Source organism: Ochlerotatus camptorhynchus, unplaced genomic scaffold (assembly GCF_037179485.1).
Source record: "Ochlerotatus camptorhynchus isolate MF236.1 unplaced genomic scaffold, CSIRO-AGI_Acam_v1.1 ptg000325l, whole genome shotgun sequence".
Lineage (NCBI taxonomy): Eukaryota > Metazoa > Arthropoda > Insecta > Diptera > Culicidae > Ochlerotatus > Ochlerotatus camptorhynchus.
The window spans coordinates 204,561-217,604 of NW_027040813.1; the positions used below are offsets into that span (position 1 = coordinate 204,561).

General features: G+C 41.6%; 1 protein-coding gene across 1 annotated transcript in view; it reads right to left on the reverse strand.

The window, feature by feature from the left end:
* Positions 1 to 1,624: 1,624 nt before the first annotated feature.
* The window catches only part of m (miniature), a 120,335-nt gene continuing 108,915 nt past the window's right edge, over positions 1,625 to 13,044 (reverse strand). The window contains exons 3-5 of the mRNA XM_065230008.1: positions 3,590 to 3,743; positions 3,253 to 3,528; positions 1,625 to 3,186 (exon numbers count right to left, since the gene is read on the reverse strand). Of these exons, the coding sequence (XP_065086080.1) occupies positions 1,760 to 3,186; positions 3,253 to 3,528; positions 3,590 to 3,743 (1,857 nt within the window). The 3' untranslated portion in view covers positions 1,625 to 1,759. The remainder of the gene's footprint in view (positions 3,187 to 3,252; positions 3,529 to 3,589; positions 3,744 to 13,044) is intronic.

The following is a 13,044-nucleotide window of genomic DNA, read 5'->3' on the forward strand; positions in this document are numbered from 1 at the left end:
TTTTCACTACGAATGGGATGAGATAAGGTAAAACAATACTCACAGTATTTTTACTTGGAATTTTTCAAAAAGTAGCAAGGCACGATCTTCAAACACAATAGAGTAAACAAAAAAGGTAAACCTTAGCAACGATTGGCAAAATGCCAACACACGACAGTGATGCCATTTTATATCATACTAGCTGAGTGTGCCCGGCCTTGCGCGGGATTCAATATTAGCTTGAGTTTATGCGCCAATTAAAAAAAAAAGCATTCTATACATAAACTTTTGAAAAGCTGGTACTCGATGGTACGCTTATCTTTCCTTTTTATTTTGAACATGTTAAATTACTTTGAAGTAAAAAAGTTATAATGAAATCAAAAATTAATTGAAAAATATGAATTTTATTAAATGAAAGGCATGGGAGGGAGGGGGCTTTAAGAGCATTACGTAATAAATAGAAGGGGGTTACTTTGCACATTAAGTTTTGTAACAGGTTGGGGTTAAACCTTTATTTTTTAGCGTTACGTAATTAATGGACGCCGCTAAACGAAGTTTACATCGACACTAGCGCTGTGAAGTGAGAGAATTCTGAAGGTCTTGGTCACCTGAACAACTTTGCCCAAGGTGGTAAACATCTATATCGCCAGGTATACGAGATATCCCGTGCTGGAAGTATCACAAACATGTACCCCTTTAACAATCACTGTTTTTTGTGTCATCATTTCAGCGACGCAAATACAACCCAATGGGATCGTTCGGATAAGATCAGAAAAAAACACCGGTACGGCTTATTTTTATACAATACTGTGATTTGTTTCAACTATCCATAACAGAGTTTGCTACTATTGCTTCATCTCAATCTACAAAACAATGCGCACTTAACCTCAATACAGTTATAGGGATTGTTCCAGTAGTTGATAACCTAACACGTCCGCAACATGAAGGACGCACATTCTCGCAGATCGATCAACTAGTGGAACAAACGAAAAAAAAATAAATTAAATAACTTACGAGTTCCATTCGATTGCTTGTTCATTTCGCTTGTTTTTAAAATTACTGATTGAGCATTGTTTTCTTCATTTTTCTTCTTCTTCGTCTTCGTCGTCTTGCGATTGCTTTAACCGTTTTCTTTTAACTTATCAATTTAATAAATTACGCCTATCAAAGTTTTTTTTTTTAATTCATTAGAGTAATCTTTGTTTTCGCTTGCTAAACAAAATAAATCGCTTACAAATCGATTTTTAGTTTTCTTCTTCTTCTTCTTCTTGTTCTAAGTACGCCGTTGTTCACGCTCAGTCGTTTCCTGCACTTTGATCTCCTGCCCACACTGAGTGCAATGAATTAAGAGACTTGTTTTGAGCAATGTTTCTTCGTAACATATAAAATAAACAAAAGGAAAACCTGTTCCAATGGGATGGATTTACCAGAAAACACGGTCTCTTAGAACGCGTTTTGACGTTTTCCCATTGTTTGTTTCCTTCGTAACTTACCAACTAGAACGTGATTGTGTGGGTGTGAGTTGATTCGTTCCTCTTCGCCGAATATTGATTGTTCATTGTAGGTTAAATAAATATTGCAATAAACCCGAAAAGAGAAAAAAATAATAGTTTCGTTGTGTGTGAGTTTGGGTGAAAGTGTGTGGATGAGTGTTTTTCTTTTTCGTTAAATATTGATTTCGTTTTTCTAGTATACTCTCAAAGTCAAGAAAGAACGTCCAAGATTAAACAGAGTAGGCGTCGCCTGAGCCAAATGCGTTCTCCTGGCTGGGTGTTGCTCGCTACTGAGCTGTCGTGCTCATGTCCATGGAACCGCGAGCTCCACTGGCCGCTAGAGAGGCAGCCACTGCCGCTGCTGCCGCCGCATGCTGCTGTCGGGATCGGAACAGTCTCAGCGTCATCCAGGTGGCAAAATTGTTCGGTGGGTAGTGGCTCGGGGTAACTCCGCTCGCCTGTTGAGCCATGATCTCCTTCTGCAGTTGGTACCGGTAGAGCAGCGAACCGGCAATCAGCGCCGAGATGATGGTAGCCGAAATAACCAGGATGAAGAGAATGCTGAAGCCCGGAACGGGCATGCAGATGCCGTAGACGACTTCCTCGCTGATCTTACCCTGGAAGATGGTGACGGCTTCCTGTTTGGTGTCCGGATTGAAGGCCAGATCGGCTTCGGAGATGACGTCGTAGATGCCACTGACACCGACGTCCGTCGAGCGGATCTTCCGGTCGGTGATCTTGATGGATCGGCGGACGCGCCGCTTGGGCACTTCGTTGACGTACACTGGATTCCGTACGTCTTCAGCGTCTAGGTTAAGCTTGCGTGGTCCAGCAACGGCTGGTAGACCCATTCGCTTTTCAGCATCCATCTGGCGAGGTCCGTGGGGGAACTTCTCATCTTCCGGGGTAGACTTGTGCGGTTGCTTCTGCGGAAGTGGCTGTGGTGGCAACTGATGCTGCATCTGTGGAGGAGGTGGTGGCGCTTGCTTCTTGAGCAGCTCAGCTGGCATCATTGAGTGGTCGTTGAGGAACAGCTGCTCCAGTTCGTCCAGTGGATCCCGGTTATGGTGATGGTACTGCAGGTAGCCACTATCCTTCTTCTTCTGAATGGACGGCATCATTGGCTTCTTTGGCGCCGGTGGAGGGGGTGGTGGTGGCTGGTTGGAGTTCTTATCCGTATGGATGATGTCATCGTAGAATACGTCCTGGTTGCTGGATTCTGCATCCACCTCGTCCGATTCCTGTAGAATGTCGTTACTGTTCTGGTGGCTGTCCAGGGTGTCCTTGCGATCCAATAGACTGTGCAGTTTTCCAGGTCCACTGGACGGTCCGCTGTGCTGACAGTGATCCAAACATCCATGACGGCAAATTTCGACCTTACACTTGATGTGCACGCTCAGAGCATCGGGGAACTTGAAGGCGTGGAAGAAGGCGTACGTAATGACGGAGGCCTTGTCGTCCGGAGCACGTGCCTTCAGGAAACGGGAAATCATCTTCGGTCGCAGCACGCAGCCATACTCGTCGCTAAGTTTGATCACGTGTCCGGCTCCATCGGATGCCACGCAGGATTTGACCCGCATATCGAACTCACCACGGAAGTCGTTGATCGCAACGACCAACGTCATCGTGGATCCCAGCGGTACGATTCCACTGACTGCCGGAGCCCAGGGACCTTTTCCATGCTGGATCTCCATCCAGCAGTCGACGTTGTCACCTACAATTGAAGAGAAATCGATTAGCATTGAAGATTAACGGAAATGCAAGGCTGATCCAAACAAACCTCGGAAATCAAGCTGAATCACGTCCAGATCGGCAATGACCATCGGCGGTTTAGAGGCGGTTTTTTCGTAGTCGTTGAACCACTCGCAACGCAGCCGTTTGGCTTCGTCCCACACTTCCAGCAGGTCCTTATCGTACTGCACGACGACGGTGTTTTCGTAGAACTGACCGTTCAGATCCGGCTTGGTGCCACAGCGAGAGTAGGAAATCCGAAACGTGAAGAACGTCTTGCCGGTTGACGGTGGAACGTAGATGCAGCGCGGATCACTGTGTTGACCTGTAAGTACGAAAGGATGCTTAAATTTGACTTTTGACCAGTCCTAACCCAAACGACTTACCCTTGGAGCTGACAATTCCCTCGAACGGTGCCGAAAATGATAGATGTACGTCCATGTGATCCTTGCCGCACATGACCTCGAGAGCGGTTATCTGTGGCATTCCGTCCGGTCGTTCTACTGGCCATATTTCATTCGCCTGTGTCGCCACGTGGAACTGCAATTAGAACAAAACGAAGAAGAATAAAACTCCAATCAATGCCACGTACAATCATTCGTGAAAGGTTTCCCGCATCGTCAGCCTCCCCGAATTAATTACCAAAATTTCGGGACCCCTCGCTTTCACCGACTCCACGCTGATCGCGGAACAGGCGTTGAGCGATCGAGACCAATGCCCTATACCGTCCCAAAATGACAAGTGATTTCACGACCCACGCCCACAGCGTCCGTTCGTTCTCCCATTCACCACCACCAACCGTGCGAACCCAACTGATCTCCGCATTTCACGGAAAATGAATCAATTTAAATTCATTTAATAGAAATCAATCCTCATTTGACGTGGAAAACAAACAGCGGCATTTGAGCATAACGAAAGACAACTCGATCGAAAGCTCTCGTCTGCACCGCGCACACACACACAAAATCCATTAAATCTACCCATACCTGACTCGTTATTGACACTTTCTGGATGTTTAATGACACGAAGACGACGACGAAGACGACGGCAGAATTGAAAGCGAAACAACCGAAACAAGCAAAGTGACCTGATGAGAACTCTGTTCACGCGCGGGAAGAAAGGAAGAGACTACATAGGGTGGAGAACGGCTTCAGCCCCTCTCGAGACCCAATTTCAAGCACGTAGTCGTAGCATCATACTCTTCACCCTACAAGAAACGAAAGTCGAACCTTCTTAATCTCACCATCGAGTCTCCCAATCCCTCTTTCGGTTCGCTTTCCTCTGTTCATCACCCGAAATCAAGAAGTTGAGTTCGTAAAATCTGGGGAAAGAATGCCGCGGCCAACCGCAACCCCGAAACGCAAATGGCATTTCGATTTCAAAATATTGAAACATCATCATCGTCGTCGTCGCCGCCGTCGTCGTCATTAAAGATGATCTCCATGAAGGAGAAATCTCGCCAGCATTTTCATTGGCGACCACTAGCGCACCTAGCGGCAGAAGGAACAACTTGAGATAGACAGCATGCTTTGCACGTGCGAGGAACGCGTCGCTTGCAAAATATTTCTCTTTCGCACTTTCGCTTCTGTTCTTCTGGTGCCTGACTGAAAGCCAGGCGGCCAACGAACGGGATCCTGCTTTGTTTGATTCTGAGGGTGAGTTGGGGTGGTTTCTGAAATTCCTTCCTTTGATGATCGCTGGGAAGCACAAGTGGATTTTGGGGAAAAGTTGACCCGAAAGGCCAGTCTGATCCGGCGTGGAGAATGGAATTTGGAGAGGAGGAAAGAAGTATGTGCGATTATTTTGACGCATGTACAATAAACACCACTTGACTTGGCATGAATTCAAGAGTAAATTTTCATTATGTCGAAAGTAACATTCGCACCGATTCGAGAAAAGTAAAGTTTAGTTTTGATGACCGAAAAGTTATTCCTATTTTTAATTAAACAAATTTAATCTCATAGTGATAGCAATGTTTAACAAATGAAGCAGGGTTTTAATCATACAAAGCAGATCGCTAGCATTGATGCTAAAAAATACTGGTTTTTGAGTCAAAAGTTATTGTGCGTCGTTTGTTGGCCACCTCATGTTACTTAAGTCAAAGTCTATTTACCAGGATATTACCAGTGATTTGAGATTTGGCCGTAATTGCATTTGTAAACAAACACGTCAATCACCGATTTGTCACGAATAAAAGCTCAATGTCAAAAACTAATAACACTATCAGGTAGAGGTATGATTCCTCTATCAGTTGGTATAGTTTGTTTACAACATTGAGCTTTTATTCGTGATAAATCGGCGATTGACGTGTTTGTTTATAAAAGCAACTACGCCCAAATCTCAAATCACTCCGGATTTTAGGACCACCGAAATCATCTTAGTAACAAACAGTTAGATTCACTTCAATAATGATAAAGCGAAACGACGAACGCACACTTTTCACGGGTTTATCTGCGCTGTTACTTAAGAAAAAACGGCATCTCCATATAAATCGGGTGATTATGTCAAAAAGCAATTTGACTGGTAAATAAATTAAAAAATGGGATGTGATCCTACATACTTAGATTTTTTGCCGAGATGGGCACCACCGAGCAGCTCGGCAATCTATTTTGCTGGATCTCAGTGAAACTTTTGCGGAGATTCAGCTAACAAACGGGAATTTTGCCGAGATCTCAGTAAAAATAAATGCCGAACCTGCTCGGTGGTGCCAATCTCGGCAACAAAATCTAAGTGTGTATATTCGGACAGTATATCAAGAGCAAATTTTCATTACGTCGAATGTAACAAAGGTAAACAAAGTCGAGCTATCAGTGTCAATCGATGCTCCTGCTATTACACTATATACTGTCCGAATATAGGATCACATCCAATTTTTAAATTTATTTACCAGTCAAATTGCTTTTTGACGTAATCACCTTCCGATCAAAATAGTTTGCTATGTTACTTAAGTCACCCAATTTCTATGGAGATGCCGTTTGCCTTGAGTAACAGCACTGAGAAACCCGTGAAAAGTGTACTTTCGTCGTTTCGCTTTCTCATTATTAAAGTGAATAAATCGAACTGTTTGTTGCTAAGATGATTTCGGTGGTCCTAAAATGATGAATGGGCTGCACGTAAGGAGACGTAATTGATAATTCTACCGAATATCCTGGTAAATACACTTTGACTTAAGTAACAATAGGGGCCACCAAACGACGTATAATAACTTTTGACTCAAAAACCAGTATTTCTTAGCATGAAAGCTCGCGATTTGCCTTTGTATGATTAAAACCCGGCTAAATATGTTAAGGTTCAATTTACTTTGATGCTTTTTGGAAAATTTCAAAAGCAGTTTTTTCCGACGCATTATTTCAGATTGCAAAAAGCTCGCACTATTCGATTCCTTTTGATTTTTTACACAAAATGACGCGAGCTATTTGCAATCTAAAATAATGCGTCGAAAAAAACTGCTTTTAATTTTTTTAAAAATGCTTCAAAGTAAATTGAACCTTAAACATTGCTATCACTATGAGATTATATGTGTTTAATTGGAAATAGGAATAACTTTTCGGTCATCAAAACAAAACTTTATTTTTCTCGGATCGGTGCGAATGTTACTTACGACATAATGAAAATTTGCTCTTGATATAGTGTAATAGCAGGAGCATCGATTGACACTGATAGCTCGATTTTGTTGACCTTTGGTACTTTCGACGTAATGAAAATTTGCTCTTGAATTACAATGTGGGGCTTCACGATCATGCGACTCTTCATACTATTCTTCTGGTCAAGATTTGGAAGAGTATCGGAACTTCCAGAAATTTCAGGGACTTTCAAGAGTTGCTGGAGTGTCAGAAGCTTCAGGTGTTCAAACTGTTCAAGGTATATTTTTAAAATCCAGAAATAGCTCTTTTAGTCTTAATAGTTTAAAAAATTTGCACTTCAGAGAATTTTGCTATGAGTTCAAAGGTTTACTAGAGATCCAGAAGTTTCAAAGGTTACCGAAAGACCCTCTTGTATCATCAAGTGAAAAGTTATAGTAAACTTTCCCGGCTTAATGCCAAGAAGGAAAAGATTCCTCCTATTGCGATACCACTTCTGATTTCCATGCTTTTGAACTTCGTGAAATTCAAGTTTTCACTGCAAATTGGCCGTCGGCTAGCCGTATGCTCCATGTCCCAGTGAAGTGGGAACACTTCAGGAAGACTGCAGAAAATTTCCACAACCTCACCCAGTGCCGTAAGTTCCAGGGATGAGGTCACGGGACAAAAAATCTACATGCCTGCTAAATGCATGAATTGCGGTGATTCCTCTCACCCAAAGAACGACTGTCATGTGAAGGAAGATCCTAAGAAATTTAAACATTCAAATTGTGGTGAAAATGTAAGACTCGCAAATCAATCCTACAATATCGTTCTAAAGGTTGACTAAAAGTAAATTGGTATGCCCCTCGTGCACCGCTAGCACGCCTCTAGTGTTGGGAATCGAAAATCTTTGACAGTTTACACTTCTATAGAGAACAACCGTTGCAAGTTTCATCAAAGTAGTCGATCGCGTTCAGAAATAACGTCAAATGGAACTCGAAAGAAGAAAAAGTATTGTCCACAAACACCTGGAAAATCCGGAGTGGTCCGGTTCCAAGCTGGCCAAGTGCTGAAGATGCCGAAAACAACAGTTTGTCGAGTGCTCAAAACATACAAGAGAACCCTGAGTATTGAAAGGATTCAGCGGACGTACGAAAAAAACTGGAACCAAGGATCGTCAGCAAGGTGTTGCAGTGCGTTAAAGCCAACCCCGGTCTTTCGATCCGAGATGTGACCAGAAGGTACAACGCCAACTTTCAAACGGTGCGGAATATCCTTGCCAGGGGTATAAGTCGTACAAAGTTAGTAAACATCCGAACCGACACATGAAGCAGAATTCCGTGATCAAAAAGCGTACAAAGGCTCTTGTAAGACCGCGATCGATGACAAAACATACGTCAAACTCGATTTTAAGCAGCTTCCCGGTAAAAAGTTTTACATCGCGTCTGGACGTGGGGATGTGTCGAGAAGAGCCAAGTTCGCGTTTGCAGACAAGTTCGCGAAGATGACTATGATTTGGCAAGCGATCTGCAGTTGTGGCCTGAAAACGGAACCATTCGTCACATCATCATCCAACATTCAAAGTGTTTTTTATGTTACTTCATACGCGAAGTTAACGATTTTCAGAGTTGGTTGGAAATGCTAACATGAAGCTTTAGTGTAATGATTTATTAGCTAGAGAATGATCTTTAGAAAAGGGTAGGTGGATAGTTCCATTAGAGTACGGCAGTATGAAAATTGAATAGAAGTTGAAAATGAGCGAAGGGCCATTAATGCGACAGTTTTTAAAGATCGACGCACATTTTTGCCTAACCCGTACGATGTACGCGGGGACTTGAAGTATGTCTCCAAGTCCACAGGCAAAAATGTGCGTCGATCTTTAAAAACTGTCGCATTAAAGGCCCTTCGCTAATTTTCAACTTCCATTCAATTTTCATACTGCCGTACTCTAACGGAACTATCCACCTACCCTCTTCTAAAGATCATTCTCTAGCTAATAAATCATCACACTAAAGCTTCATGTTAGCATTTCCAACCAACTCTGATCCTCATCCAAGTTTTTGGCCCGATTTGGTCAGCTGCCACTACTCCAAGGTGGTTCTGAAGTGGTATGCTGCCCAACAAAATCGGTTTTGTCCCCAAGCTAATGAATCCACCGAATTGCCCGGAATTTAGACCAATCGAAAAATACTGGGCAATTTCAAAGCCGCGACTTCAATGAAGCGGCGGGACTGTCGAGGACATCCAGCAAATGCGGGCAAAATGGAAGAAATGCGCTGATTCCGTGTCCGTTTCCACTGTGCGGGCGCTGATGGGTTCGAGATTTCGTTCGAACTGGCGAAATGTAACCATTTAATGCCGTAGCTTTGAAGTTTTAATAAAAGTACAGTAAAGCAACCATTAATGGACTTTTTAAACTTATTGAATCACAAATTACAGGTCTTTTTGTGATTGTAATTCTAAGATCATTGAAAAACTTACCTAAATTCTGAGACATACATATTTTTTTAAAAGGAGAATTCTTCCAGAAAATAATAACAACAAAATTAAGATTTTAAAACTTCGAAAAATCTTGAATCTCAGTGATGGAAGAATCAAGAAATATCAAGATTTCAAATGTCCAGATTCTAATGTATGATGAAGAAAGAAAATTTAATTTTAATTCCAATCGAAAGAAATGAATCCCAAACTTGTATGATTGAACCCCTATTTGAAACTAAATACTTTTTGAATTTCTTTCTACAAAAAGCTTATTGGATTATTTTATTATTATGTTATTTGAAATGGAGTTAGTTTTGTTGAATCCATTCGGTGCCGCGAAACCTAGACAGGAGTTTCTGGAACTGAAACTAGAAGAAATTGTCTCACTACTTGACCAGCCTATTGGTCCCAAGCAAACGATTAACGTACCCCATTCTAGTCGAAATTCTAGTACAACGCACTGTTTGTTTTGATTCGCTATGAAAGTCTGACAGATAAAATGAGGGGTTATTGGTTTTTCCTATGTTTCGAGGGGTGAATAGATTAGCTTGGGACCGAAGAGAGTACCAGAGCTGAGCCAAAAAGTTGAGCACGTTATTTCGGGACCTACTAGTCTTAGAGTTACCTCTATGGTATTAGTGCTGCTTTGGAAGCATTTTTAAAGTCAGCTAGGTTTATGTTTAGACTTGTGCAATTTTACAGCTTTACTCTGCTCCTTTACAAAGCTGAAGTAACAAGTCGAGAAAAGTGATTCATGTACACAATAATAAAACCTCTACTCAACGGTATTTTTGTAGAAAGTCATATATATTTGTTTACGTCAGTTCAAAGTGTTGGCGTTGCGAAGTTGATAGTATTAAGGTTTGCCAATACTGTCGTCTCGAGTTCGATTCCAGTTTTCCGGTGCAGGGTAAATAATTTGGTGGTGTGCTTATAACTAATTTCGATTAATTGGATTCTCACAGCAAAATAAACTAAATCAATTCCTCCAACAAAAAAAGCGTAAAAAATATTGAACCGTCCTTCAAGAGAAAGCTGTGTAGTGATTATTGGATAACCAGGAAAAGGTTGAATAAGCGCCTTTCAATTTCGCACACAACTAAACAGCAGGATAACGCTGTTTAGAAGCGTAAATGGAAATGCAATAAGAGCTTGTTCCAACCGTCCCAACAGCCATAAGTAGCTGACTTAGTTCGCCAGATTTGCTTATATAGAGGTTGAGTAAAGGTTGCCTCATATCGTATAACGTTTGAATACAGCTTGAGGCTGTATAAATGAAATGAGTAGAGCGTTTACATTGTGAAAATTGTTAGTTGGGGAGGGAGTTCGATGAAAAAGTGATAATAGGTCGTATGAATAAAAGCGTTTACTTTACTTCTCCCGTAAGGAAAGCACGCAAAGTAAAGTAAACTCTTTTTATTCATACGGCCCAATATGTTTGAAGGGAGAAAGCGGGGGTTAATTTTAGCCAATTTTCGTGTGACGTAATTAATGGATGCTCCCAAAGATAAAACCAACAGGTGATGAAAGTATAAAAATCAGCATAGATTTTATGACTCAGTTGAGTTTTCGATTGCAGTAAACCATACTTTGGCGAAAGATTTTTTTTTTCCTTTGGTTTGTTTTTTCCGTCGATCTTGTTTTCCGTGCTGAGCACCAATGCTACCGACGTGCCAGGAAAGCAGCTCCCACACCTGGACCCTACCTATCGACCCATCAACACATGAACCGGGGACCAACGGCTTTACTTCCCATCCGAAGGAAGGCGTGATCAGAGATGTTATGCCTCTTTTGGCGAAAGATGTACGTAAGCAAAATTTGATTGAGTCAAGGGTGCTCGAGCACTCCTGTCACTGAGTTTTCGACGGGAGTGAACTGAGAAAGAGCACAACAGTTTAAACTAGAGAAAACTTTCAAGCAGTTTTCCATTGGCTTGTAAAATAAAATCGACTTACTCCGCAGATCCCAGCCATTACCTACAACTTCTTCTCAAACGTCACTATCATCGAATATATCGTTTTCAATTTATGATTTTTGAAGACATAAGCCCTTATAACACATTAGTCCTGGAAAATGGAAAAATTTTAATGGAGAATGTCATCTTGGGTAGCCAGGTTTCATTCAAATCGAAGATTCAAGTCCAACCGATTTGCTATTTGGCGTGGAAATTAAGGCCCATATTCTGCGGAACAAGTTCCAACTATAGATACTATACACACAAACAAAAAATTTATTACAATGAATATTAGTTCCATTTCCTATCATCCTCTGTTCATGAACATCGCAGCGAATGTTAGAAGTTGACCTTGCAGGCGATGTAATGTTTTTTGCCTTTTTTATTTCATGTTCTGTCTGTGCTTTCATCTACACAAGCAAGCATTTGCCTTGATTTTTATGTATAACATGGTAGAACGACGCACACCCTTGCCGCGAATCTCTCCAGCAGAAAAAGCATACGAAGTCAAGTGTAAGAGGAAATGAGCGCTTCTTGTTTGCTTTTAGGCTATCCATATTCAGAAGCATGGAGAGAGCAGTGGAGAAAGCACAGGTCTGATAATCACAACGTTCGTGGTTCGAGTCCCAGTCGGCAACCTTTTTCCATTTTTTTTTCGGCATAATTCATTTCACTCACTAATACACTCCACATTTTTCGGTCTCCAATTCTTTTGCATTGGACCGCAGGTAGGTATATTGCATCCTCGGTTCATGCGGTCTCCACTTACATCGATAGATTCAATAGATAAGCGGAGGCAGCACAAAAAGTAGTTTTGGCAACCATGAAAAATAAATGATCTTACTGGTGTCGGGTCGAGCCTAACTCCGGCCCTGTTGTATTATATAATAAAGAACAGTAGAAACATGGCAACCCTGATAAAGTCATGTGAGGTACGTGGGATTTCCGGATAGGGAGAGAAGAGAGCGAACGTTGAGAGTACGAGGTTGTATTAGAGGGTTCGAGAAAATAAAAAGTGATAAATCAGAAGTAACAACGCATGTTTAATAGGTTGAATACATCCGAAACTCTACATTTTTGGCGACTGAGGATGAAATTGTGTTAAAAGTTCGGAATTGATCGTAGTACTTTTTTTTTACGGAGTTGGACGTACAGATATACTTCTGAAGCGTGTAAACAGCTGAAAGGTTGTGTACCATGAAACAAAGTAAATAGGGTTGTGTGCTTTAGCACTGGTTATGTACCAGAATAAGGATAAATGTTTTTTTTTAAATAACAAAACAGCAACAGGGAAGAATTGCTGTTTTAGCGGTGCGGATCAAAATGTAAGTTCAAGGAAGAAATCGTTATTTTTCGATGGCGTTAAAGGTAGGTGGATTATTCATGTTTATTGTTATTGAAAACACATTTTGGGAAGAACGCAGAGAAAAAAAAACATATTTTACCACAGATAAGTTATTTTTTAGTGTGAATAGGCACGTCAGCATACTATTCAAACGTTTTTGTTGAATTTTGCTATGATTATTGCAATGGATATTATGTTTTTTTATTTTCAAACCTTAACAGCATGAGCGTTTCTAGTCGTATAAAACCGTTCGACGTCACTATTGAAGCAAGTCGTTTACCTGCAGAATGGGAAACGTGGAAGTTTGATCTAGAGTCGTTTTTCGTAGCCCAACGGATCGAAAAACAATATGACAAGCGAGCGCAGTTGGCATATCTTGGGGGACCAGGGCTCCAAGACCTACTGAGACATCTTCCGGGAGTAGGTAATGTTCCACACGTTACAGTTGACCCTCCGTACTACGACGTTGCCGTTAAATGCCTTGACAATTACTTTGAA